The sequence below is a fragment of the Mirounga leonina genome, unplaced genomic scaffold, assembly GCF_011800145.1.
Source record: "Mirounga leonina isolate KUSES-001 unplaced genomic scaffold, KU_Mleo_1.0 Mir_180, whole genome shotgun sequence".
Lineage (NCBI taxonomy): Eukaryota > Metazoa > Chordata > Mammalia > Carnivora > Phocidae > Mirounga > Mirounga leonina.
In genome coordinates this window covers 19,095,435-19,119,187 of record NW_023270469.1, presented here as the reverse complement: position 1 = coordinate 19,119,187, position 23,753 = coordinate 19,095,435, and the positions used below count along the sequence as shown (strand labels likewise).

Below are 23,753 nucleotides of genomic sequence, written 5' to 3'. Positions count from 1 at the left end.
GGCTGCGCTTGACCTCAATACCATCCTCCCGTCACACATGAAGAGGGAGAGAGACGGAGGCACACAGGAGGAAGCGCGGAGGGGCAGAGAAGCCCAAGGTCACAGGCAGATAAAAAGGAGGGTTAGAGCAGAACAGCACCAGGTTCTAGGTCAATTCACATTCTCAACTACGTTTCCACTTAAGCATCCACTACGGTTGTCCCTGCAGCCAGCCCGTGAATGATTTTTTTTTCCCCCGTCGTTTTATATTATCCAATAACGAGGGGGTGGGAAACAGATGTCACTTCCTTAAAAATCCAGTACAGTAATATCTCACTTTCCAGCAACCTCATGGCCTGGAAGCACCATGATGAGTAGAAGTTTCCGAGCAGCCCACACAGATGTCCCTCCCTCAGATCCCACACGGGGCGCACATCGCCAGACGTCTCGGGATCCATCTGCCTGCCTGAAGAAATTGAGCAGCAGCAAAGCAGGGCAGGAGGGGACAGGGGAGCAGGGAAAGGCGGGGCGGGAACGGCACGCAATGAGAGGTGGCGAGAGTCGGCAGGAGAAGCTGCTACGGGAAGCCAACGCACAAACTCAAAGACATTAGTGGTCTGGGGCAAACCGTCCTACACACCTCAGCACCTCCTAGGGGCGCCACTGGGTAACAGCCCAGGACAGCAACTGGTGTTCCTTCAGATGCCCTGGGTCACCGAGGAGAGGGGCAACGAGGCTCCATGGCTGCCATCCACTGGAGAAGGGATGGTTGCATCAGAGAGACCACCATCCCAAGGGGCTAAAGCCAAAACCCACGTCTAGAGCCTTCAGCCATCTGGAACGCTCCATCACTGACGATGCTGGATAAGTGAGATGCTACTGTGGCCACTGGTGTAATGACATGGGACAGGTCACCTTTTCTCAGGTCTGTCCAACAGACCCAGAGACTCAGTCCAGAATCGGGACCAGGAGAGAGAAAGGGCCCCTTCTACCCTCCCTGCTTCCTTCTTCTCGATCCTCCAGCTCTGAAGGACCTGGCCCCTCCCCAGACTGCAGAGTGGCTGACATTCCCCAGGTCACTCCTCCTTCCAGAAAAGTCTCCAGCCCTGCCAGGGGGACTTACCAGAACAGGGGCTGTCACAGGGAAAAGGCCCCCTTGGATGAGCCACTCCTCATAGAGGTGGTGAATAGCATTCAGGTAGTCCTGCCAGGAAACACACACACACAAACATACACATGTACCCAGGCCTTCGGGAGCAGGCAGGGGAGCAAACCTCTCCAGCAAGGACCTCAGGCAGGGGCGTGAACGTCCATGACCACGGGGAGTGGCTTGGACAAAGGGGTCTGCAACTGCCAACCTGGCTCAGGCGGACAGTCATAAATGCAGCCACTCCCCCCCGCCCCAGCCAGCCGGGCCATGGCGACAGTTGGAGGCGCCCCTCCCGCCACCTACTCCCCCTCCCCAGCACTGCCCTGCTCCGATAGTGCCCCGCACACACCCTCCCACCTGACTTCTCACGCTGACGCCCACTTCTCCATCAGCAGGGCCACCAGTTCCTTCATGTTGGGGTCCACAGCTGCTCCATGGCTGAGCTTCCCAGCCCTGGACAGCCTCTGACATCCCCACTCTGTCCTTCCCAAGAGGACTGTGACCCTCACTGGCCTAGGAGACCCACTCCCGCTGCTTCCACCCCACCTGACAACTTGTGACCTGTAAGCCCTCTAGACCATGAAGACCAACTTCAGAAAGCCCCACAAGGTGGAAGCCAGGGGGAAAGTGGCCCGGACATGCCCCTAAGCCATCAGCACCTCTGCACCACGCAGGACTGGACAGACACTTTCTCACGCGCAGGCCACGGTGCTCTGACCACCCACGGCCACCTTCCCAAGCAGCAATTTACTGCCAGCCCAGAAGCTCCCAGGGAAACCGTAATGCCACCTTTTCATCCACCATCGAGTTATCCCTTGGCAACAACAGATGTGTCCTATAGGCCTTGTCAGAAATGCTGAGATAAAGGCCCAGCTAATAATGGCTTGGAGGTACTCCAGACTTGCCATTTCTTCAGAACATCTGGGTCACCGCAGAGAGCGGCCCTGCCCTACCACGGCCTGACCCAGCCCCGCTCCACTGTGCCCTTCCTCCAATCACTCCTGTCTCCGGATTTCAAAGGAGCTACCCAGAAGGAGGCCTACGCCTTCATGGTTGGCATCAACCTTACTGGTACCTGGGGAAAACAAGGTTGGGTGGGCCTTGGGAGCCAGGCGGGTCTTCCAGGGCCCCTAGACCAGCCCATCCTGAGCTCAGACCCATCCCAGGAAATGCCTGCCCAGCCTCTGTCCCAGTGGCATTCACATGGGGCATTCAGTTCAGTATTATCTGAGCAACTCCTAGGTGCCAAGCCCTGGGAAACACGCTGGGGATGCAGGGAATAAAACCTAATCTTAAAAAGCTCACAGTTTGATGAGGGATGGAGAACAAAACATATAAACAAACAGTTTCAGTATGCTTGTCCTTAGGGTTGTGACCATCATAATCCCAGAGGTTAGGGGATCACAATGGAGGGGGTCAAGGAAGGCTTCCTGGAGAAGGTGACATCTAAGCGGAAATTGGAAAGCAAAAGAAGCCACTGCACAAAAGCACATCTGTGTAAGTGCAGGATGAGTGTGAGTGTGTATGTAGCCACGACTAGTCTCTGTGGCCAGAGCATGAAAGGCAAGGAGTAGAGGGAGGTAACGTGGATCCAGCAGGATTCGAGGTGGCACGCGACAGTGGGGACTTTACTCTAGACGGCAACAAGACACCGAAGGGTTGGTGGCTGGGAAATTGCGTGAGTGGTGCTCTGTCCTGGAAACATCCCTCCCCAGCAGCAACGTGGAGGCCAGGTTTGGGAGGGCATGTGGGGAGTGAAGGAACAGGACGAGGAGGGCAGTCCAACAGTTACAACAGTCCTGACGAGAGGCCCTGTGGCCCTGAGCCAGCACCCGGAAGGGCGAGGCACTGGGCAAGTACCAAAGAGGACAGCCTCGGAGCCCAGCACTGCACTCAGCACCAGGGACGGAGCTGCAAGCGGGAGGGAGTGTTCCAGCGAGGCTCCAGAGCTGGGCACAAAGGCAAGCAATCCTCAGGAGGTGGACAGGACACGCCCTGGGGGGCGCCTGGTGGGCAGCGGGAGAAGGGATGCCTTTGGGCCCACAGGGCGCCAACCACGGCGACCCGGGCCCCAGGAACTTCACACAGCGTCTCGGGCCACGGAGGAAGTCCGAGCTTACCCCGCAGTATGCTCAGTTCCCGTTTCTCTGTCCGCGACAGCACAATGATTTCACGGAGGGATGGAGGTAGTTTCCCGGGCATTAAGCAGCTTCAAGGGGGCTCTTACCAGGGGAATGACGGTCTCCTCTTCCCTGCATCTCAGCCGCAGTCTCTGGTAACAGGTCTCAGGGGTGGTCCGGAGATACACTGAGATTTAAAAAAATAATATGTGGCTCTAACGACTCTGTTTGTGGCTTAGAAATGGAGGCCAGGGAGAGGGGGAAGGCAGGCCTGTGCACAAGGCGTGGAGAGAAACACCTGCCAGCCACTCTGAGCAGGACACACAGACCACAGCCAGCCCCCAGCCTGACCACTGACCAGCTGTGTGGCCTTCAGGCGTCTTGACCCTCATGCCCACTTTCATTTTCTTTCCATGTCACCAGCCCCACGGCGTTGCTGTGAGGCTGAACGAAGGTCCACATGTGCACGAAGCTTCGCACGGGTTCTGGCCTCCTCCCTCCCTTACACACTAAAAAAAAAACCCATCGAATCACAATGGACCCAGGGGAGAGAAGCTTGAGGAGGGACCAGAAGCCCCCAGATCCTGTCTGCCCTTGGAGAGAAGGCTGAACTAACGTGGGCAAAGAATCACCAATGGTCGGGGCCCTGCCTGCTGCCCCTGCCGGCTGCAGTCCTGCCAAGCACATGCTCCCTGCGGCCCTGGGGGCTGGTCAGGAGGGGCCTCTCACCTATCAAATCAACAGACACGTCGATGTTCCTCACAATCCAGTCAAACCATTCCGACAGAATCACATAGTCCACTTCAGGCATCTTCCCGCTATAACGAGAGGTGTTAGGGTTTTATGCATCAAAAGGATCTGTAGATGGCTTCTGTGTAAAGGGCACAGCCCGGGGCACCAGGGCACAGCATGATCCATGGGATACTGGGCCCCCAACACTTCTGACCCTCTGCTGCCGGGGGGACGGTTTCCGGTCTAATGCAGCCAGTGTCGTGGAAGTGCTCGATGGGAGAGCTCACCTGGGACTTGAACCCCAAGCAGAGAAAGGGGCTTTGAGGACTGACCCCAGAGAACAGGGACAGTGCTCAGGTTGGAAGGTGGAGCAGCAAACCAATTTCACCTCTAGAAATCTATTTTGTGCAAATAATCATGGATGCCCACTGCAAGCACCACCAAAAATAATGAAAAGTGAAATCTTGGCACACCAATATAACAGCAAACCATGCAGGAACTGAACGATGGTGTAGTAAAATAACATTTAATGACATGGACAACGCCCACAATGGAGTGGTCAATGAGAACAGCAGGTGTAAAATTGTGTGTAGTATGACCCAACTGTATTTCCCTGAGAAATCGTTCACACATTTTAAAAAAGACTGGAAAGAAAGACAACAAAATGCATCCAGTGCTTTTCTCTGAGCTGTGGGACTATAGGAGACTTTTTTTTTTTAGATTTTTTATTTATTTATTTGACAGCGAGAGCAAGAGAGCACAAGCTGTGGGAACAGTAGGAGGGTGAGGGAGAAGCAGGCTCCCCGCCAAGCAGGGAGCCCGATGTGGGGCTCAATCCCAGGACCCCGGGATCATGACCTGAGCCGAAGGCAAACGCTCAACCATCTGAGCCACCCAGGCGCCCCCCCTGCTTTTTTTTTTTTTAGATTTTTTGGGACTATAAGAGACTTTAATGTTTTCTTTCTACCTTCCTGTATTTTCCAAAATCAGAGGAGGGGAAATAACTACATATTTAAAATGTTAACTGAAAAAGGAAGGAAGAGGGCACCTGGGTGGCTCAGTTGTTAAGCATCTGCCTTCGGCTCAGGTCATGATCCCGGGGTCCTGGGATCAAGCCCCGCATCGGGCTCCCTGCTCGGCAGGGAGCCTGCTTCTCCCTCTCCCACTCCCACTCCCCCTGCTTGTGTTCCCTCTCTCGCTGTGTCTCTCTCTGTCAAATAAATAAATAAAATCTTTAAAAAAAAGAAAAAGGGGGCGCCTGGGTGGCTCAGTTGCTTAAGCGTCTGCCTTTGGCTCAGGTCACGATCCCAGGGTCCTGGGATCGAGTCCCACATCAGGCTTCCCTTGCTCTGCAAGGAGCCTGCTTCTCCCTCTCCCTCTGCCTGCCACTCTCCCTGCTTGTGCTCGCTGTCAAGTAAATAAATAAAATCTTTAAAAAAAGGAAGGAAGAAATCAAGACAAGAGACCAAGAGTGCAAGAGGCCTGGCATCTCTCCCTGGCTCCTGTGTGTTTCCCCTGCCCCAAAAGGAAACCCACGGGGAAGAGCCAGAGGACGGGCAACCAGGAGACACACACCTGTCAAAGGCTGGGTGATCCTCCGAGGCCCAGGAGAGGAATTCTCCTTTTTAACACCCCACCCACCTTGGATACCATCTTGGATCCACTCAGAACAGGGTTTGGCAGGACTGGCTACAGGAGAGGGGCCGTGCCTGGGCCCAGGGTGCATGGGAGGGGGGCGGTTCTGACTGCCGATGAACAATGGGTGTGGGAGAAGAGCCCACTGGAAGGGGGGGTCTGGAGCTGGCCCCCTGCTGGGCGCTGTGAACAGACTTCCACCCGGCAGGGAGGAGCAGTGCAGGGATGGGCATGGAGGGAGGCAAGAAGCTCAGACAGTTGGAGGGGCGCATCTCGGGGAGACTAAGGCCACAAGCAGCCTTGCCTGGGGCCCAAATGACAGGGCATGGCACAGACTCAAGCCCCTCATCCTTGAGACCCCTATGGCGCCCTCAGGGGAGACCGGCTGTGCTCGGGCTGAGTAGCAGGAAAACATACGGTACCCGAGAGAGAATAGCAGGGGCAGAGGGCCAGCTGTGGGCACCTTAGAGGTCTTCAGGCATCAGACCTCAGCCAGGAGACAAGAGCAGACCAGAGCAGACTAACATGTGAGGGCGCCCCGAAAGAGTGGGGGAGGTCAGTGGGAGGAAGGTGCACAACCCTGCAGAGGGGACCAGAGCCACTGAAATCCAGGAACTAAAGATAAGGACTTTAGGACCACAGGCTGGTATGGCATGAGGACAGGTGGCTGCCCAGCCCCTAGTTCTTTCCTCTTATCTCCTTAAGAGTAGTCCATTATTTATTCAGGGTCCATCCATAGGCCTGAGTGTTTCAGGGAAACCTGACCTCAAGCCAAGCTTCAGGGGAGGCCCAGTTGGTCGAAGGGAAATACTCTCTTCTCATGAAGCTGAGTGGATCTGGCCACAGGGGCCCGGCCTGTACCAGTGAGACATGAAGGAGGTTTGCAGGGGTTTGCAGGGGTTGATGGAAACCATGCTTCCTCATACTTAGAGGAAAGCCACTGGCAAAACACCTACCCTCTGGCCAGCAGGTGAGAAGGCTGGTTCTGCCACAGCCATTTTGTCACCATGAGGGAATCATATTGAGGACACAAACAAGACACAGAGTCGGAAAACAGGGCCAGAGCCACTGAATGAAACCAACGCTGAAGTCTGCCATTAAGACAGCCAGTAACAACCGTGTTGTTCAGGCTACTTTGAGTTGGGTTTCGGTTAGTTGCAGCTGAGAGTATCTGATTTCAAGAAACCAAACCATTCTCTCTTTACATGCTTTCCTTCTCTGGGAAACAAAGGTTTGTTCTCCAGAACACAAGTGACTGGGAGGGAATGGGGATTTCCAAAATGGAAGCTGCTCCTCAGCACCTCCCCTTCTCCACTACCACAGAAACAGAAGAGACTAGCAACACAGGGTCATGGGCCTGTGAGAGCTGCCCAGGGCGGCAGTCTCACAAGTCCCAGACGCTGCCTCAGCAACAGGGTGCCCAGCACAACCACCAAGCCACTGCCAGGGGCAGCACCTCTCTACAGAAAACCCAGCCATGTGACTCACCACCAGCGGACTGGGCGCACTGAGGGGGTTTTATGGTGCCTCCCCTTCCCCAGGGTGGCAAAACCAAGGTCCTGGGTCCACACGAATCCTGCTGGCTGTTTTGCTTGGCATGGTTTGCTGCCACCTTCCCCCTGAGGACCATGGAGTCCCCAGTTTGCAAAGCACAGGTCAGAACAGAAACCGCACACTCCAATGCCAGTCCCCGTTTACATTATTTTCTTTTGTTTTCACAAGACCTTGCGAGGTCACTTTTAGTCCTGATTTACAGATGAGGAAAACTGAGGCCCAGAGCAGTGAAGCCCAACTCAGTCTGAGCCGGAATTTAAGCCTGGCTCTCCATGGCCCCCAAACCCATATGATCTCCATGACATCATTCGCCGCCCCCCCCCTCGCGCCCCCCCCCCCCCGTCCGAGCGCAGAGGGGGCTGTTCTGGACGCTCCAGTGCGTCTTTGGCCTCCGCCCAGGAAAGGCACAGCTCTCAAGGTCATGACCCAGGCCCGAGGCCCCGGTCTAGACCAGAGCAGGGGAGGAGTCCAAGCCCCTAGGCCAGTTAGGGAGGTAGGAGGCCCTGCCTATTGTTCCAAATGCAGGGTCTTAATCAATGTCCACCAGCCCCAGGTGAGTTAGCTGTCATTTCCCAGCTGGGTCCCACTCAATTCTCGTACTTCTGTTCTTAGAAAAAGGCGACCAGCAATCTTGTAAAACCTTTGCATTCAATTATTCAGCCCTGGGGCTTGGGCCACATAATGGCCTGCAAGGCATTCTCGCCTCCTTCAGCTTTTCCTTCCAGCGCAGTGCCCACGATCGATCGTTAAGGGGGTGATGTAACTGGAATCTTCCTCTTCAGCAATTACCATGCTGCTCTCACACCCCTGGCCAGCATAACGGCACTTACATTCTGTCCGCCCCAAACTCGCTGCAGTGGGGGGGTCCAGAAGAGGCAGGTCTTTCCCTAGGAGACCCAAAAGGCAAGGACGCCTTTGAGAAGGTTTGCTTCAGGGGATGCACAATGCCACTATGTGGCCTGCCGTGACCTTCCACCAGGGCCCCCCACCCCAGATTCCAGGCCAAGGATGGAATGTTTCTCAATGGCTTTTGAGAAAGAGGAAAGGACCAACCCCAACACGGAAGGGCAGCAGCAACTTGCCCCCTGCCCTGGGAAAGGGCTCTCCCCATCAGGGCATGGTAGGAAGCCTTGTCCTTGAGCACCTGAGGTGGGGGGGGGGCGGACCAGAGGTCAGGCAGGAGCTGACAAGCCACACTTGCCATCCTGGGGTTCCCAGCACCCAGCTGACCTCCCCACAGGTGGGAACCAGAACATCCTATTTTAGGTGTGGGCCAAGGATCCAGCCAGGCTCAGTTCTAGCATACATTTGGTTTAGGCTCAACATAACGGTCATCTGTATTTGGGGGGGAGCAGAAACGTCTCAAAACACCTACTCTGTCAGTAACACTTCGTGGTGGCTGACCCACTGCATCGAGGAAAGCTGGCCTTGTAAGGAGACTGCCGGCAAGCGAAGCCCGCGTTCCACACTACCCCACACCCGTCACTTCCTTAGCTCTGGCTGCAAACACGCTACTGTGCCTCCCCGCAGAAAACCTCTGGCCTACGGCTGCACCTCTCCTGGCCCAGGAGTAAACCTGGAGACCCTTCCAACAAAGAAAACACAACAAAACCCCCAACAACTAAAACCTGAAGCAACAAATGAGAAATGAACAAACAGCGGGCAGCGCAGGAAAACAGGAAGCCCCGCATTGCAGAACTTTCACCAGGATGGGCCGCCTGCCCTCAAGAAAGCCCGCAGGACTGGGCTCTTGCTCTCCTGACCCCAGGGAAGCCACAGGAACAAAACTCTCAGGGGAAAGGGCCCGGCATTAGGGTGGAGAGCTCCTTGCAGCTGGCGGCTGGCTTCTTCTGAGGCCTTACTCCTCCAAGTGCGCTCCCCAACCAGCAGGATGGGGGCCGCCCAGGTTTCTTCAGTTAGAAATGCAGGTTCTCAGGCCCCGCCCTGGACTCCGCAAAGCGGCTCATGTGTGTTAACAAGATGTACAGTGATCTGCGGCCCTCGGCCCCTGGAGGACTTCAGTGAAAGGGTGTGTGAAGCACCGCCTTCTCCCACATCCCTGTAACCCGAGTGGCAGACGGCCTGGCCCCCCAGGCTGCCACGGTGTTCCCAGCAGCCTCTGGAGTGCCCAAGTTCATGCACCAACCAACAGCCTCCGGGCTGCATCAAGTGATACCAGAGGCCGATCTTCAGGCCCCAGTGAGGTCTTCGGGGGAATCCATGCTCTCCCAAGGCTGTATGAACTTGAATCAATCAGATCCCAAGAAAAGGAACAGGGACACAGTGAATTTCTCCTGTGGGTCACAATCCTACAGAAATCCTAACCACAGACGCCAGGCATTCTGGGAGGGCCAGGGTGAGGCATAAATATGAACAATAAACATCAGGCATAAATATGAAGTTAACAGGGCAGGAAAAAGGCTTAAAAAAATGAAAAGCTATAGTCTTCTCCTACACTACCCACAAGACAGCCATGTTTTGGGCAAGGGCCATGTTTTCTTGGACCTACGACCTCAACCACAGCCACAGAGATCAGGAAATCAGAACCAGCCATCAGAGGTGCTGGAATGAAGGGCTACGGGCATGAATGACCAAAGGCCACAGACATCAGCTAAAACTGCCTCCTGGGAAAAGAGAGACTGATGGCTCCCGGGGAAATCTGCCAGGTGTTGGGCAGCCAGCAGGTAGGGGACGGGGGGCGGGGGGGGGGGGGGGCGGTGGTGACGGTTAACTGGCGAATTTCGTGAAGAGCAGGGTAGGCAAGGACCTGCATAAGGGGCACAAACCCTAAACTAGGCAACTGTTCCATAGGCTCTCCAGAGATGGATGACAGGACTTAGAGATGAGAAGGGCTTGGGGAGCTTTAGGAACTTGGCCGTGCTCACAAAGACAGCAAATTCCAGAGCCAGGAGGGGACCCAGGTTCCCCAAACTCAGCACTTCACTCTCTCCTCTGGGCCTCTGGTCATTCCATTCCAGGTTATCCTCTTCAAAAGGAGCCACTGGCTGCCACACAGAACCCGCCAAGCTGACGGCAACTACAAGACAGCCAACCTCGCTAGGCAAAGGGCACAGGAAGTCCCACCCTGCCGCCCAGGGTCCACGAGACAGGCTATGATGCTTTCATCAGAGCAATAAACAAACACCGGTGGGGCTCCTTTGTTCTTTCTCTTCCTTCCTCCGCCTGTCCCTCCCTCTGGAGGAGGCACTGATAAGCAGGGAGCAAAGGAGGGTGAAAGGCTAGGTACACCTGAGGTGGACACCTCGGCCTCACTGAAATCCCAGACAGGGCAGGGGAGGGGCGCAGACTGGACAGGGCTCTAGCATCAGGCCCACTCCTGCTGGAAGGTCGGAGGACAAAGCTACGGTCAAGACTTGCCCTGGCTGCTCCTGACCCCATGGCATTAGTCTAATGCTCAGAATGGATGCAAGCAGAGGCTCTCGTTCTGGGGCCACACAGCAATGGGCATGATCCATGGCAGCTCAGGACCAAAGGAAGCAGCCTTTTTAGTGGCCCCTCGAAGGAAGGGGCGTGAAGCAGCTGGGGCCAGAGCCTGGGGAACATGTCCAACTGGACCCAAGAGCAGCCCCAAGTCCCATTGCCCAGCAACAGCTTAATGATACGGCCCAGGTACCGGCCCCGGGCTGGGTCCGTGCTAGGCAAGTACACCTGACGTGGCCGGTCCTCCTGTCCTCAAGGAGTTTATGGCCCAGCTGGGGGGCGGGAGGGGACGACACACGATAGACAGTTGAACAAATAAAAATAGACTAAGTTGAACCACGTGTAACTGCCATTCTTGTAGGTCAAAATTGGTCAAATGTTAATAATTTCATTGGGTTCAACTTACTTTAAAGTTGTCTTAAATACTATGAAAAAAGGCAACAGGAAGAAGTAATTAAAACTGACAAAGAGGTCTGACCCATCTAGACAGGGTGGCCGGGAGGCCTGGGAGAGGCGACACTGAGGACAGCTACAGACGAGAGCGAGCAGGGAGCCGGCATGTAGAGTGGCAGGCAGATGTCAGGATAAACCTGACGTCAGGACCTCTCGGTGAGGGAGCTCAAGGTGGGAAGAAGCAGTAATGTGGGGGCTGGCAAGGAGAGGGTGACCAGGCACACAGCTCCCGAGGAGGGAGGGGCGTGGAAGGCGGCCACGCTTCAGACCGCAGCCTGTAGCCCAGCTCCCCAAGACCCCTAAAATCAGCAGTCCACTGAGCACAGACATCGGGAGGGTCCCAAGCCTCTGAGGCCTCAGCACGGTGCGCCACCAGGAGTCCCCTAACTGTGCCTACATGACAGAGTCCACTCGCATGAAGGCAGAAGACAGTCTGGAGTGAAATTATAACAAACACTGCGCAAGATGTTCTAGACTGAATGCTCTGTGTCTCTGGGTCTTCACCCGGCCCCACATCCTCCCGCGTTGCCACGTGACCCACAGGGGCCCTCCCAACCTCTCAACCTGGGGTCGGCCAATGGGATGTTAGCAAATGTGAAGCTGAGGCCTGAACAGTGCTCATGCGTTCCTGCTGGTGCCTCTGCTCTCTGTCGTCACCACAAGAAGTGTCCAGGCTAGCCTGCTGGTCCCAGAGGAGGAGGAGAGGCAAGAAGAGAGAGATGAGTCACCGCGGTCAGCCCTGCTGGAGCCATCCTAGACCAGCCAACCTCCAGACATACCACGGAGCCCGGCCCCCAAGGTCAGCAGAGCCACCTGGCCCACCACCCTTGACACCTGAGCAGTCGCTGCGGGAAAACTGCCGCTGAGGGTATCTGGCTGGTTGTTACAGAGGGTTACTGTGGCCAGGGGCTAACAGATACAGGAGAGCAGGAACTCAACAGCCATCACACGAATAAACAAGTTCCGATTTCATTTCTACAAAATGAATGGTTTCATAAATTAGCAAGTGTGCAAACCACGGTACCTTCTATATAGGTTTTCTACAAAAATATATCTTGCGCTGTGAATCGACCGCTCCATCAACCGCACGGGAGATGTCTAAAAGAAAACAAAGGGATTCACTGACTCGGGTCAGGAAGGCTTGAAAGACGTCTGTGGCTCCCCCTGCCTGCGGTCTACACCTAACACAAGAACAGAAAAGCTGTGGGAGAGGGAGGCAGGCACCAGAGCAACAGTGGGGGTCCGACATGGGGCTCAGCTGCGCTCTGCCCTCAGTCCGGGCCCCTCCCCACACCCCGAAGCTCAGTGGCAGTGCAGCGATGCAGGGGCTGCTGCTCGTCAGCAGCAGCCTCTTTCGGAGGAGAGGTGAGGCTCAACTGGATTATCGATTTGGGGAAGGGCTAGAAAAACTGCCAATTGCTGTCCAGCAGAGTGTTGTCAAGTGAAAAGTGTGGTAATCATGGAGGTAAGCAGTGTGCACTTGCTTAAGCACAGGGATCTGTATGCCGGAGACAGAGCCCTGAGAGGGCTGGGGTGCGGCTGACATTTGGGAACTCTGCCCTCAGCGACTAAGGCCTGGCTCTCTGGAACATCGCAAAGATGTGAGACCTTGGTGCCTCCTCACAGGGCCAGCTGGGGACCACTGCAGCCCTTTGGAAACTGGGAAGGACTCTGCCCAACCAGGCACACCCTGCTCTCTCTCAGGCTGGCCCACAGCACCCATGGCACCTGGACCGGCAAATCACGGGCACCTTCAAAGCCATAACCCAGGAATTTCCTGACTCTCTCTCCTTGCGTTTATCTGTCCGTCCATCTTCCTTTCCATTTTTTCCATCCTCTCCTTACTTAGGACTCTCTGCTGCCCATCTGTTGCTAGCCCCCCACTCATCCATCTCTCCTTCCGCTCCTCTTTCCTTGTCTGTCCATCTCTCTCTCTCTGCGTCCTTCATGGTATGTTTCTCTAAACACAGAAACACATGTATGTCCCCTCATATTCAGATCTATTAGATGCAATTTAGATTTGCAATCCAGTGCCTGCTCAGGGGAAGCAGGATGGGCAAAGGGGGAAAGTGCCAACCTCGGATGCTCTGACCTGTATCATTTAGACAGATACTTGGGGAGACAGAAATGCATATGGTTCTGCTCCTGTCTTTCCATTTTTTTTTCTTTTCTTTTCTTTTTTTTTTTAATTTTATTTATTTATTTGAGAGAGAGAATGAGAGACAGAGAGCATGAGAGGGAGGAGGGTCAGAGGGAGAAGCAGACTCCCCGCTGAGCAGGGAGCCCGATGCAGGACTCGATCCCAGGACTCCAGGATCATGACCTGAGCCGAAGGCAGTCGCTTAACCAACTGAGCCACCCAGGCACCCTCTATCTTTCCATTTTTAAAAGATGCAGATTTGTAGAATGATAGCTATCGTCACAACCGCCCAGCCCTGGATCAAACCATCCAGCGGAGTGGCTGTGGCACATCACCGGCTGTAGGGATCTCCCATCTCCTTCATGGAGAGCATCCAAAGCTGGCCTTTTGGGTTGTGCTTTCAATTTTGAACCACAATCAGGCCAATCAGACTCTTCTTAGCCAGCCTGTTTTGTAAGAGACTCTGCCCCTGTTCATAGGCCTGATGGAAGGGGTCTAAGCAGCATGTTTGTGCCCTGTGATCTGTCTCAACACCTGACTGGCCCAGGGCTAGGCACAGGACCCAAGCCAAGCCAGTCCAATTCTTTCTCCCAAGAATTTGAACCAAGAGCCAGATCTTGTGAAGGTTAGATCAGTGGTTCTCAAACATGCAAACAAAACAAAGCATGCCTTAAAATCACCTGGAGAGCGTGATAAAACACAGCCTGCTGGGCCTCATCTCCAGAATTTCTGGTTCAGCAGGTCCGAGATGGGGCCTGAAAATGTGCATTTCTAACAAGTTCCCTGCTGCTCCAGGTCCAGGCACACTCGGAGAAGAACTGACGTAAGTAACGTTGAGCCCAGAAGTAGTCAGGTCGTGAAGACTCGGGCTCACTGTGGCCTGCCTAGCAACTCTGTGGCTAGCTGAGGTTGCTGGGTGGGGGCGCTGGAGGCTGGACCTGGGAGAGCTGCAGGAACAGGAAACCTTGGTCCCAGACACAGAGAATGCTGAGCAGCGCTCAAGGTCCCAAGCAGCTTCCTTGTGAGGTTTCCCTTCCTGGCAATCACATTGCCCCCACGTGAAGAACACTTTCAGAAGGCTGAAGCCGAGCATCTGAAACATACCTGAGGACGAGTGTGGTGGTCCAGCATGGTGAGCTGCACATACGTCTGCAGCGTGAGGCCCCATCGACAGGCATCGTGGTACATCAGACCCTGCACAAGGGAGAACGCAGCATTTTACCTCAAAGAGCTCTAGCGATAGGACTCTGGTCTCTTCAGTCACTGATGGGTTCTCGTGAAACCCACCAGGGGCTGTGGTGGGGCCAGGAATGAACCCAACATGGTCACGGGGCCCTGAGGACAGAGTGAACAGGCACTGGGGCAGTGACAGGACAACCAAGTAACAGCTGTGACAGGAGCCTATATAAAGTCCCCAGGGAACACTCACTTGGTCACTTAACAAGTGTTGGGGAGCTCCCTGCAGTCACTTCTCCACCTAGCAGTCAACATGCGCCTGAGAAACCTCCATCAGCTCTTGTTGCTCCTCTACTCAGAACCTTCCAGTGGCTTCCCGTTGTAGCCAGAGTGAAATCCAAAGCCCGTACCAGGGCCCACAGGGCCCTAGAAAATGACTTGCATCTTCTCTTGTCTCCTACCATCCTTCCTCTGACTCAATGTGCTTCCAACCACAGGAGCCTCCTGAGTGTTCCCCCAAACACCCAAGCATGACCCCACCTCAGGGCCTTTCATTCGCTGTGCCTTCTAACAACATTCTTGCTCCGTTCCCTGCACTGCTCACTCCCTCCCTATGTTGAAGTCTGTGCTCCAATGTCACCTGAGCAGAAATGCCTTCCCCAACTATCTTATCCAAAAGAGCAGCCCCATGCCCATCATTTTCTCTTGCCTGTACATATAAAACAGTCCGTGTTCCATATTCCTCTTACTAATAATCTTAAATTCTGCTCTTTTCCACATTTTTGCTTTTGTTTTTTTCTCTTGGTGCTAACGAATGAAATTCCAGCGCCCGCCTCAGAGACCCTTGACCTCAGAACATGAATATGCTGCCGTTTTCCACGCGTCCCCTCCCTCTTCTCCCCCTGCCCAGGGAAGAGCAGCACCACCACTCCCCGCACTTAGGCGGAAGTTGGCTATGCATGCAGGAGACGACACACCCACCAGAGGATTATGACCGCGGACATTTCTCCACTTGGACACTGGCTCCTGTAACACCTGCAAGAAAAGAAAACATCAGATGTCTGCCCTCAGGATGCCGGTCCCCAGAGTGGACCAAAAGAGCTGGGCAACCCTCTCTGAGAAGCCACAACTCCACCCAGACATGGCTTTCCCACAGTGACCTCAGAACGGTGTCCATCCCTGCATGCAAGACTGCACACATGCCACATTTCCGGCTGCCTCGGGAGCTCCCTGAGGGCAAGGCAGTTCTCTCCATCTCTCCTCCCTGTGTGCCATCCCAGCCCTGACTGTCCCCATGTGGGGCTGAGCAGACGGGAGGAGAAAAGGCAAGAGGGAAGCTACTTGAGGCACTTCCAGCCAGCTTCCCCGCTTGGGGGCTCTCCCATGACCCCAGCAATTGGCTCCCCCTGGTCTCTGCATTGGGCATGCTGACAGCTAAGAGTTACGTTGCATTAGTTCACTTCCTAAACTGTGCCAGAGCCTCTCTGGGGTACAGGTATGTGCTGGAAAGGATTTAAATGGGGCTCTTGGGGCCAAGATTTTGAGAGTACCTGGATCCATCTGGGGACCTGAAAGTGCATGTGAGAGGGTCTATAGGTCACAGAAGACCAAAGGAAAGCAATGCGTGTGACCCATGAAAAGTAACCTCCCCCCACCTTCCACACCTCTGTGCCTTTGCTCATACTGTTCCTTCTGCCCAGTATGTTCATGTCACCTCATTTCACATCAACTTCCATGGCATGGAAAACTCCTACACATCCTTCAAACTCCAGCTCAAATATCCCTTCCTCTGTGAATCATTCCCTGCCCCTCCCAAATGCCCTTTCTTTCTGGGTCTTCAGCACTCTATTCCTGTCCCAAGTAGCATGTGTTGCCCCGCCCAGGCCACGAGAGGCTGGGCACAGGCAGCCTTGACCTGCGCCCAGCTGAGGCACGATCAGGCAACACTTAATGAGAACTCACTGTGCCAGCCGCCATGCTCAGGAAGAGCCAAACCACCTCGGTCCCTGCTTTTATGAAACTTTAAACTTGGGGCGCCTGGGTGGCTCAGTCAGTTGAGCGTCCGACTCTTGGTTTCGGCTCAGGTCACGATCCCAGGGTCCTGGAATTGAGCCCCACATGGGGCTGAGTGCTCAGCAGGGAGTCTACTCAAGATGCGTGCGCGCGCTCTCTCTCTCTCTCCTTCTGCCCCTCCCCCTACTCACGTGCCCACACATGCTCTCTCCAACTCTCTCTAAAATAAAGAAATCTAAAAACAAAAAACTCACTGAGAGAAGCAGACCTTAATCAGATCATCACAGAAATCACGTATTTTTAAGCCCTGAGAAGTAGTATAAAACAAGGTTACAGAGGGACCAGAAGAATCTACACCAAGAAGGGTAACCTAGCTGGGGAGGTCAAAGAGCGCTGAGCTGAGATCCAAAGGCTAAGTGAGCTCTTCGAAAAGCCGACAAAGCTCTCCGTATTACAGAAGAACCAAACAAGGGTGTGGTCCCCCGGGGCCAGCCAGCCGGGTCTGGGGTCTGGCTCCACCCCATAGCAGCAGCGGACCCTGGCCATTCATTTCCCTCACTAAGCCCATTTCCTGCTCTGCCACCGAGGTAATAATTGTACCTACCTCACAGAGACGACTCTCATAAGGGCAAAATCAATTAGACAACAGAAGGAATCCTCAACATACTGCCTGGCATACAGTATTACCCTCCTAGGTGCTGACTCTCGTTGTGATTTAGGGGCACTTATGTGCCACTTAGGTGGCACTCTATAGGGCACTTTAGGGGCACTTATGTTCTCAGGTCTCAGAGAACATAAGTGCCCCTAAAGTGCCCTATAGAGTGCCACCACTCAGGACAGGCATATCAGGAGTCCCTAAGTCCCCCGCCTCCCCAGGTGTGATGACTCACCAGAAGGACGCACAGGACACAGCCTAGAGGGATATTCACAGCTAAGATCTGTTACAGGGAGAGGATACAAAACAAAATCGGCAAAAAAAAGGGGGTGCACAGAGCAAAGTCTGCGGGGAGACCAGGCACAAGGTTCCAAGGGGCCTCTTCCAGGGGAGTCACACCGGAAGCACTGAACTCCCCCAGCAGCAAGCTGTGACAACACGGGAGGTGGCGTCTACCGGGGAAGGTGGCCTGAGCGCAGCAGTTCAGGGTTTTTGTCAGAGTTCAGCCATGTAGGCAGTCTCTGGCCACCACATAAAAAAATGCCAGACTCCCAGAAAGAAAGCAGGCGTCCAAAATAAACCATATTGTTTGCACAAACAGTTCAGGCACAGAGAGCCATCTCTATCAGTTAGGAAATGGTGGAACTCTCCTAAAATCTAAGTTCCCACACGCCAGCCAAGGGCTGACCTTGCACACAAGCCACTCTGAAGACAGCAGCTTGGGCCTACGAACTCTTTTCTGCACAAGCGAGACTAGGGCTACAGAACATTTATTCTTTTAATCAAACCATGTGTATATCCTTTATAAAGATTTTATTTATTTGAGAGAGCGAGATTGAAAGAGAGAGGAGAAGCAGAGAGAGAGGGACAAGCAGACTCCGTGCTAAGCAAGGAGCCACTTGGGGCTCGATCCCAGGGCCCTGAGATCAGGACCTGAGCCAAAATCAAGAGTTGGATGCTTAACCGACTGAGCCACCCAGGCGCCCCTCAAACCATATATATGTTTAATAGAAATAAAAAGCAGGAAGGGAAAGAAGGAAAGAAAATACTTCTAAACATTTGAAAACTGTAGGATCTAGAGTAACAAAAAAGAGACAGAAACAGAAAAAATTACACCACAAAACTATTCCAGGAAGAAGAGTCAGGGTCTTAGTGCAGAGGCACTTCTCAAATATCTGTGAGGTTATTCTGAGTGACTGGGCTGTAAATAAACTAGAGATTATGTTAACTGGCTACCCATGGTAACATCCCCCAGCTTAGACACAAGTATCTCAGATGTAACACTGTAATATTTCAGCCACTCTCAACATGTCTGTAGAGCCCTCTAAACCAGACCTCAGGGAAGTCTATACCTGCACGGTCTAACACAGTGGCCATGAGTCACATGTAGCTCTTACAAACTTCAAATGTGACTAGTCCAAATTGAGATATACCGTAAGTATAAACTACATTCCAGATTTCAAAGACTTGGTATGAAAAACAGAATGCAAAACAGCTCATGGATGATTTTTATACTGATTACATGTTGACATGATAACATTTAGAATATACTATGTCAAATTAAATATCCTTTTTGGTTTGTTTTTGAGCAAAACTGTTAGAAATTTCACACTATATATGTAGCTCGCATTTTATTTCTATGGGATACGGCTGGTCTACACCCTCTGTAAGTCACTCCATCGAGCTTTGACACCCCCTCGAACCCCGTGTGGAGGCCGTACCTCAATGCCTGTTGTGTTGGAGAAGAACTCCAGGCACGTCGTCTTCCCGCTTGCAATGTTGCCCTCAACACAGATCTAACAAAAGACAAATGCCCATGAGAACCAAAAATCAAGCAGCTAGGGGAGTATCCCAGGGAAGAATTTCTAGGGAAGGGCTCAGGTGAACAGCATAAACAATTCAGTCCAAGACTTCAATGTGCACATAAAATTCCCACCACAGGAAATTTCCAAGGTCCCACCGTGAGCAGTAACAACAATGCTCAGCTCCAGGCCCACCACTGATGGCCACTGAGCCACTGCCCTCCAGGACAGGCCCTCCAGGACAGACCCTCCCTTATGTCGTCTCCTAGACCACACACAGCTTGCCACTGCCCACCCAACTCTGCCCTTCCCTAGCTCCACCCCTCAGACTATTAGATTTTAGGCCCAAGTGTCCTACCTCCTTAACCAGAGCCTAGGGCTTCGGGGCTGGGAAGCATGTGTACGTTCCGTAGTACCTCACTCACTACTTTACACAGAAAAACATGGACTGGAAAGTATTTAGACAGGAGAGGACTTAGTGGAACACCTTGCTGCAGGCCAGGCCATAAGATGGGTAACGTATACCAGGACCACATTCAACCTTGCCAGCTAAGTAGTGGGTCCCAACACTTTCAAAGAAGAGAAAAATGAGGCTTGTAGGAGGGAATAAAGCAGAGAGGACAGTTTGAATCCACACTCTGCTCACACTAACCGCACTGAGAGAGCAGGCTCACAACCATGAGGGCACAGTGACCTTTAAACCCAGACTGGAGGCACCCACAGAAACGTGGGCCATGTAGATGACTTGCCCAAGGCACCGAGCCTGGCCAAGGAAAGAGATGGAATCACACGTAGGTCTGGCAGACTCTTTTCATGACCCCAGGGAAGCCTCACTCACACCCCATATAAAACACAGGGTCACAGTGGGCCATCTCACCTTGCTCCCCCCACTATAAACTCTGCCAGTCAGCTGCGAAGGTTCCCTCCTGCCTTGATCCTAAGGGGTATCCAGAAGACCAGACAATCACACTTCCAACAGAGGCCAGGCCCCCCTCCGATTCCAGGTGCCCACCAGCTCACTCCTTCAGAATGTAAAACCACAAAATGAACCTAACGGAGGCACAAAAGGCAGATCCCATCAGGGCCCTAATGAATTTGATGTTTTATTGCTGCTCTTTAAAGGAAACAACTTTTTCGCTTCCTAGAAAATGAAGAAGAGCTCAACCGTCTGCATAGACTTTGCTTCTTTCCCGTTCACTGCAGGAGATATTGTTTAGATGAGACCTTCTTCCAGAAGTTCCTGTTCCTATTCTGTGGTGGTGACTGACTTCCTGGTTGCAACTCAGCGCAGACATTCCCTAACTATCCTGTCCCATGTGACGTCCCCTGGGTACCTCAATTCGTCACCTCCCAACCCCAACATACAGCTCCTCTTCCTGTTCCAGTCCTCAGGAAATGCTGCACCATCTACCCTCAACCCCCTGGGTGTCTCCAGCCCTCACCCAGCAACTCAGCAACTCCTCCAGGCCCTGCTTCCCACTCACCTGCAGAACCTGGCCTGGCCCCCTGGCCCCCAGTTAAGGCCTCTACCCCACGTGGCTGGAGCAGCCTCCCCAGTGGCCTCTGTGCCTTCCAGTCTGGCCCAGCAGTGCCCCTCAACCCCACCTGTGGTTCACCACCACCATCTCTTCCCGAGAGGCAAACCAGATCACATCCAGTCAAGTCTTTCAGTGGCTCCGGGTGTTGGGACCTGTCTCCCGTCCCTCCTCACCAGCTCTCTGGGGACCAGCCCGAGCCTCGGGCCTGCAGGCTCTCTTCCTTCTATGACTCATATTTGTAGCTCCCTCTGCTCCAACACTCCTGCCTTGCCTTTCCCTTGATCTCCCAGGAGGCTTCAAAGCTCCCCAAGGCTCCCCTCAGGCACTGTCCTCTGCAGGCCCTGCCCCCTACTCACAGCCCCCAGAATCACTGCTGTTCTGGGTCCACCACGGTCCTATTTATTGCCGTCTCCCCTATCAGACCAGGGACTCATTAATGACAGGGGCTGTTTGGTCCCCAGGAACTCAGAGGATTTGAATGCTTAAGAATAGCCCTGGGCCTAAATGCACGCTCCATACCACTTCTAACAGACCTACCGTGTGCCTAAAAGCACCCAGGATAGGCCCGGCTCCCATCAGTGCTAGCTCGATACTTAACAGCACAATAATGCATCAATTCCCAACCAGCTCAACATAATACCCCTTTTCCTTCTGCAGTGCCTATCGTCAGCGCCCACCACACCTCTCATTTCCAACACACTTTCTTAAAGCTCAAGTGTTACAATCGCCAATCCTCTCCATGTGACTTTATTCCTTCCCAGGCCCTCTCTAGCACCCTGAATATCCCAGGGGGCTTGCCCACCTTTCTGCCCTCTGCAGACCCCAGCCAAGGTATTCCTGCCACCGCCCGCCAAACCACTCCCCTGAGCCACAGAAACTACCGACTTCTAGCTCCCTCAAGGAACTGAGCCTCTGGATTGATGGTGCTCCCCACTACGGCCGGCTAAGGGCTCCCACATCTCCATGAACATGTCCAGTTTGGCCCTCTTTGGCCTTCAACCTCCCACCAGCCCCAGTCCCACCCCACGGCTGACATCTCCAAGTCGCTACTCTGGTGGAACCCATGTCTGTGGACCCCCATGGATTCTTTCAAATACCCCCACGCACCCACTAGTGTCAGCACTGGAGGGCAGAGGAGGCAGTCAGCAGACCTTCCCTCACAGCCAGGCTGCCACCCACTAACCCAAGGTGAAACCAACCTTTCCCACACAGAGGAGCATTTTTCAAATCCTTCTGTAATCATTCATCAAGCTGACAGTCTAAATCGACCTAAAGGCTTTGAATACATGTGTGCTCCTAGCCGTGTAGACTCTTGATAAGGACATACCAGAACCTGGTAACAGGTGGCCTCTGGGAAGGGGGTCTGAGGCCCAGCGGTGGAGACAGACTTCCTCATCCCCGAAGATCCTCTTATATTTTTGTTTTTTACTATGTGCACGTATTCCCTCACTCCCCTCAGCTCTTCTCCCCTCTCTATATATAATCCTCCCACTTTATATATATGTATATATATATATGGAGGCTGCCCAGTGTTTTAACTTGCTGGATCCATATGTGAGGGTCATAAATATGAAATGTGAAACACACACACACACACACACATATATATATATAATCCCACACTGGGGAGTGCGCATAAAAAGAGGGACTTACCACTGATTTTTTCTCTTTTTCATTTTCTCTGTCTTTATCTACAAAAGAAATGAAATCAATTTTTAAAGTCAGTTTTAAGAAATTCACTCTTCTTTGTCGTAATTTTGGCAGCCACCACAAAAACAGTAATGTTTATGCTTACTCCCTGGCCTAAAAATATCTTCCAGGGACATCGGAGTCCCTCCACGGGTGGATGGAGGCAGACCCACCACGGCTGTCTACCTCCATGTGACACTGCGCAGCTGCTGCCTGGGTCGGGGTGGCACCTCTGGGCCCCAACTGTGCTCAGCTCCCCCCGCCCCCCAGTATATCACACTTTCCATTTTCCACACATTTCATATTTATGACCCTCACGTATGGATCCAGCAAGTTAAAACACCGGGCAGCCTCCACTGGGACCCCATGGCAGAGTGGTAGGCGGGCATGGGTTTCGGCCCAGGGCTGACACCCTCGGCCCACCCACCACAAAGGTGGTTCTGAGGAGCCACCCAACAGCTCGCGGCCAAAGAACGCTGTAACTCAGCTATTACGGCTTCTGACATGGGAAGTCTCCACTCCCAGTGGGAGCAGGAAGGCTCCGAGACTAAAGCACCTACCACCCGTTGGGGACTGGTTAACTGCTGTTCCGGGGCCTCCGTCTCCCCCAAGGCCATGAGAATCGGACTTAGAGCGGGAGCCGGACGGGAGCAGCCCCCGCTCGCGGGGGGCGGGAGGGTCTTTCTCTCTCTCGAAGGATCCGCACGGCCCCACCCGCTCGCGGCCCGCTGGCGTCCGGGGCAGCTGACAATGACCGCCCTTGCCCCTCCACGGCCCCGCAGTCGCCGGGACACAATCCCGGCGCCTAGGAGTAGTTTCGGGTTCAGGCCGGAGGGCGGGGAGTGAGACCGGCGGCCGCCGAGCGCCAGGCGCCGGCCGCCAGAGATGCAACAGAAAGACGCGTTACCGCGAGGCCAGGCCGGGCGCTGCACCCCCCGCGTCCCTCGGCCCGGGCCGGGGCTCCCAGGCCCCTCGCGCCGCAGCGCCCGGGCGGCCCAGCTCCGCAGCGGTCGCAGCAGCATAACCCGGCGGGCGGATCCGACGGCCCGGCTTCCTTCCTACGCACGTCGGCGCGAGCTCTGCGCACCGCCTCCAACCCCGCGCCGGCCGCCGGGGCGCCTGCTGGGGCCGCTCTCTTAAAGAGACCCTGTCGCATTTCAGCGTCTCTCCCGAGAGGGTAAGCAATTCAAGGCCCGGGCTGAGCCGGTTGCAGCCAGGCAATCTTCCCGCTAACGGGACGCTGGCGGAATGAACCCCCGACTTGGCAAAGCTTGGGGGATGGATGGCCAACAATACCCGCAACTGGTTGGTTAATTAATTGTTGGAGATTACTTAAGTGAGCACGTGTTCTAACCAGGCACCTGGCACACACTTAGGGTGTCATTTATTCTTCCCAACAATGCTGCAAGTAGATATTGTCACTCCCATAATCCTAGCTGATTATGAGCGAATCCTCCGAAATTTAGGTAACTTGTTTAAAATGATCAGAAGCATTCATTAAGAGGTGAAGCTGGAATTCAAGTCATCTATCTTGCCTCACAGCCTGCACTCTTTCCTCTGAACTTTGACATTTCCGGGTCTAGACTGTAAATGTACTAGATGCCTCAAGAAAGTGTTAAAACAACAACAAAAACAAAACAAAACAAAAAACACACAGAAAAAAAACACAGATAAGG

The 23,753-nt window shown here is 53.8% G+C and overlaps 1 protein-coding gene across 4 annotated transcripts in view; it reads right to left on the bottom strand.

The window, feature by feature from the left end:
* The window catches only part of TK2 (thymidine kinase 2), a 35,336-nt gene extending 12,209 nt beyond the window's left edge, over window positions 1-23,127 (bottom strand). For 2 of the 4 annotated variants that reach the window (XM_035025054.1, XM_035025053.1), the window contains exons 1-9: window positions 22,985-23,127; window positions 22,042-22,079; window positions 18,770-18,844; window positions 15,362-15,415; window positions 14,309-14,398; window positions 12,089-12,162; window positions 3,979-4,067; window positions 3,357-3,436; window positions 1,103-1,183 (exon numbers count right to left, since the gene is read on the bottom strand). In XM_035025054.1, the coding sequence (XP_034880945.1) occupies window positions 1,103-1,183; window positions 3,357-3,436; window positions 3,979-4,067; window positions 12,089-12,162; window positions 14,309-14,398; window positions 15,362-15,415; window positions 18,770-18,844; window positions 22,042-22,079; window positions 22,985-23,099 (696 nt within the window). In that variant the 5' untranslated portion in view covers window positions 23,100-23,127. Of the gene's footprint in view, window positions 1-619; window positions 840-1,102; window positions 1,184-3,356; window positions 3,437-3,978; window positions 4,068-12,088; window positions 12,163-14,308; window positions 14,399-15,361; window positions 15,416-18,769; window positions 18,845-22,041; window positions 22,080-22,984 lie in introns of those variants that run through there. The other 2 variants (XR_004682876.1, XM_035025055.1) reach the window with 2 other exon arrangements.
* Between the last annotated feature and the right edge of the window lie 626 nt (window positions 23,128-23,753).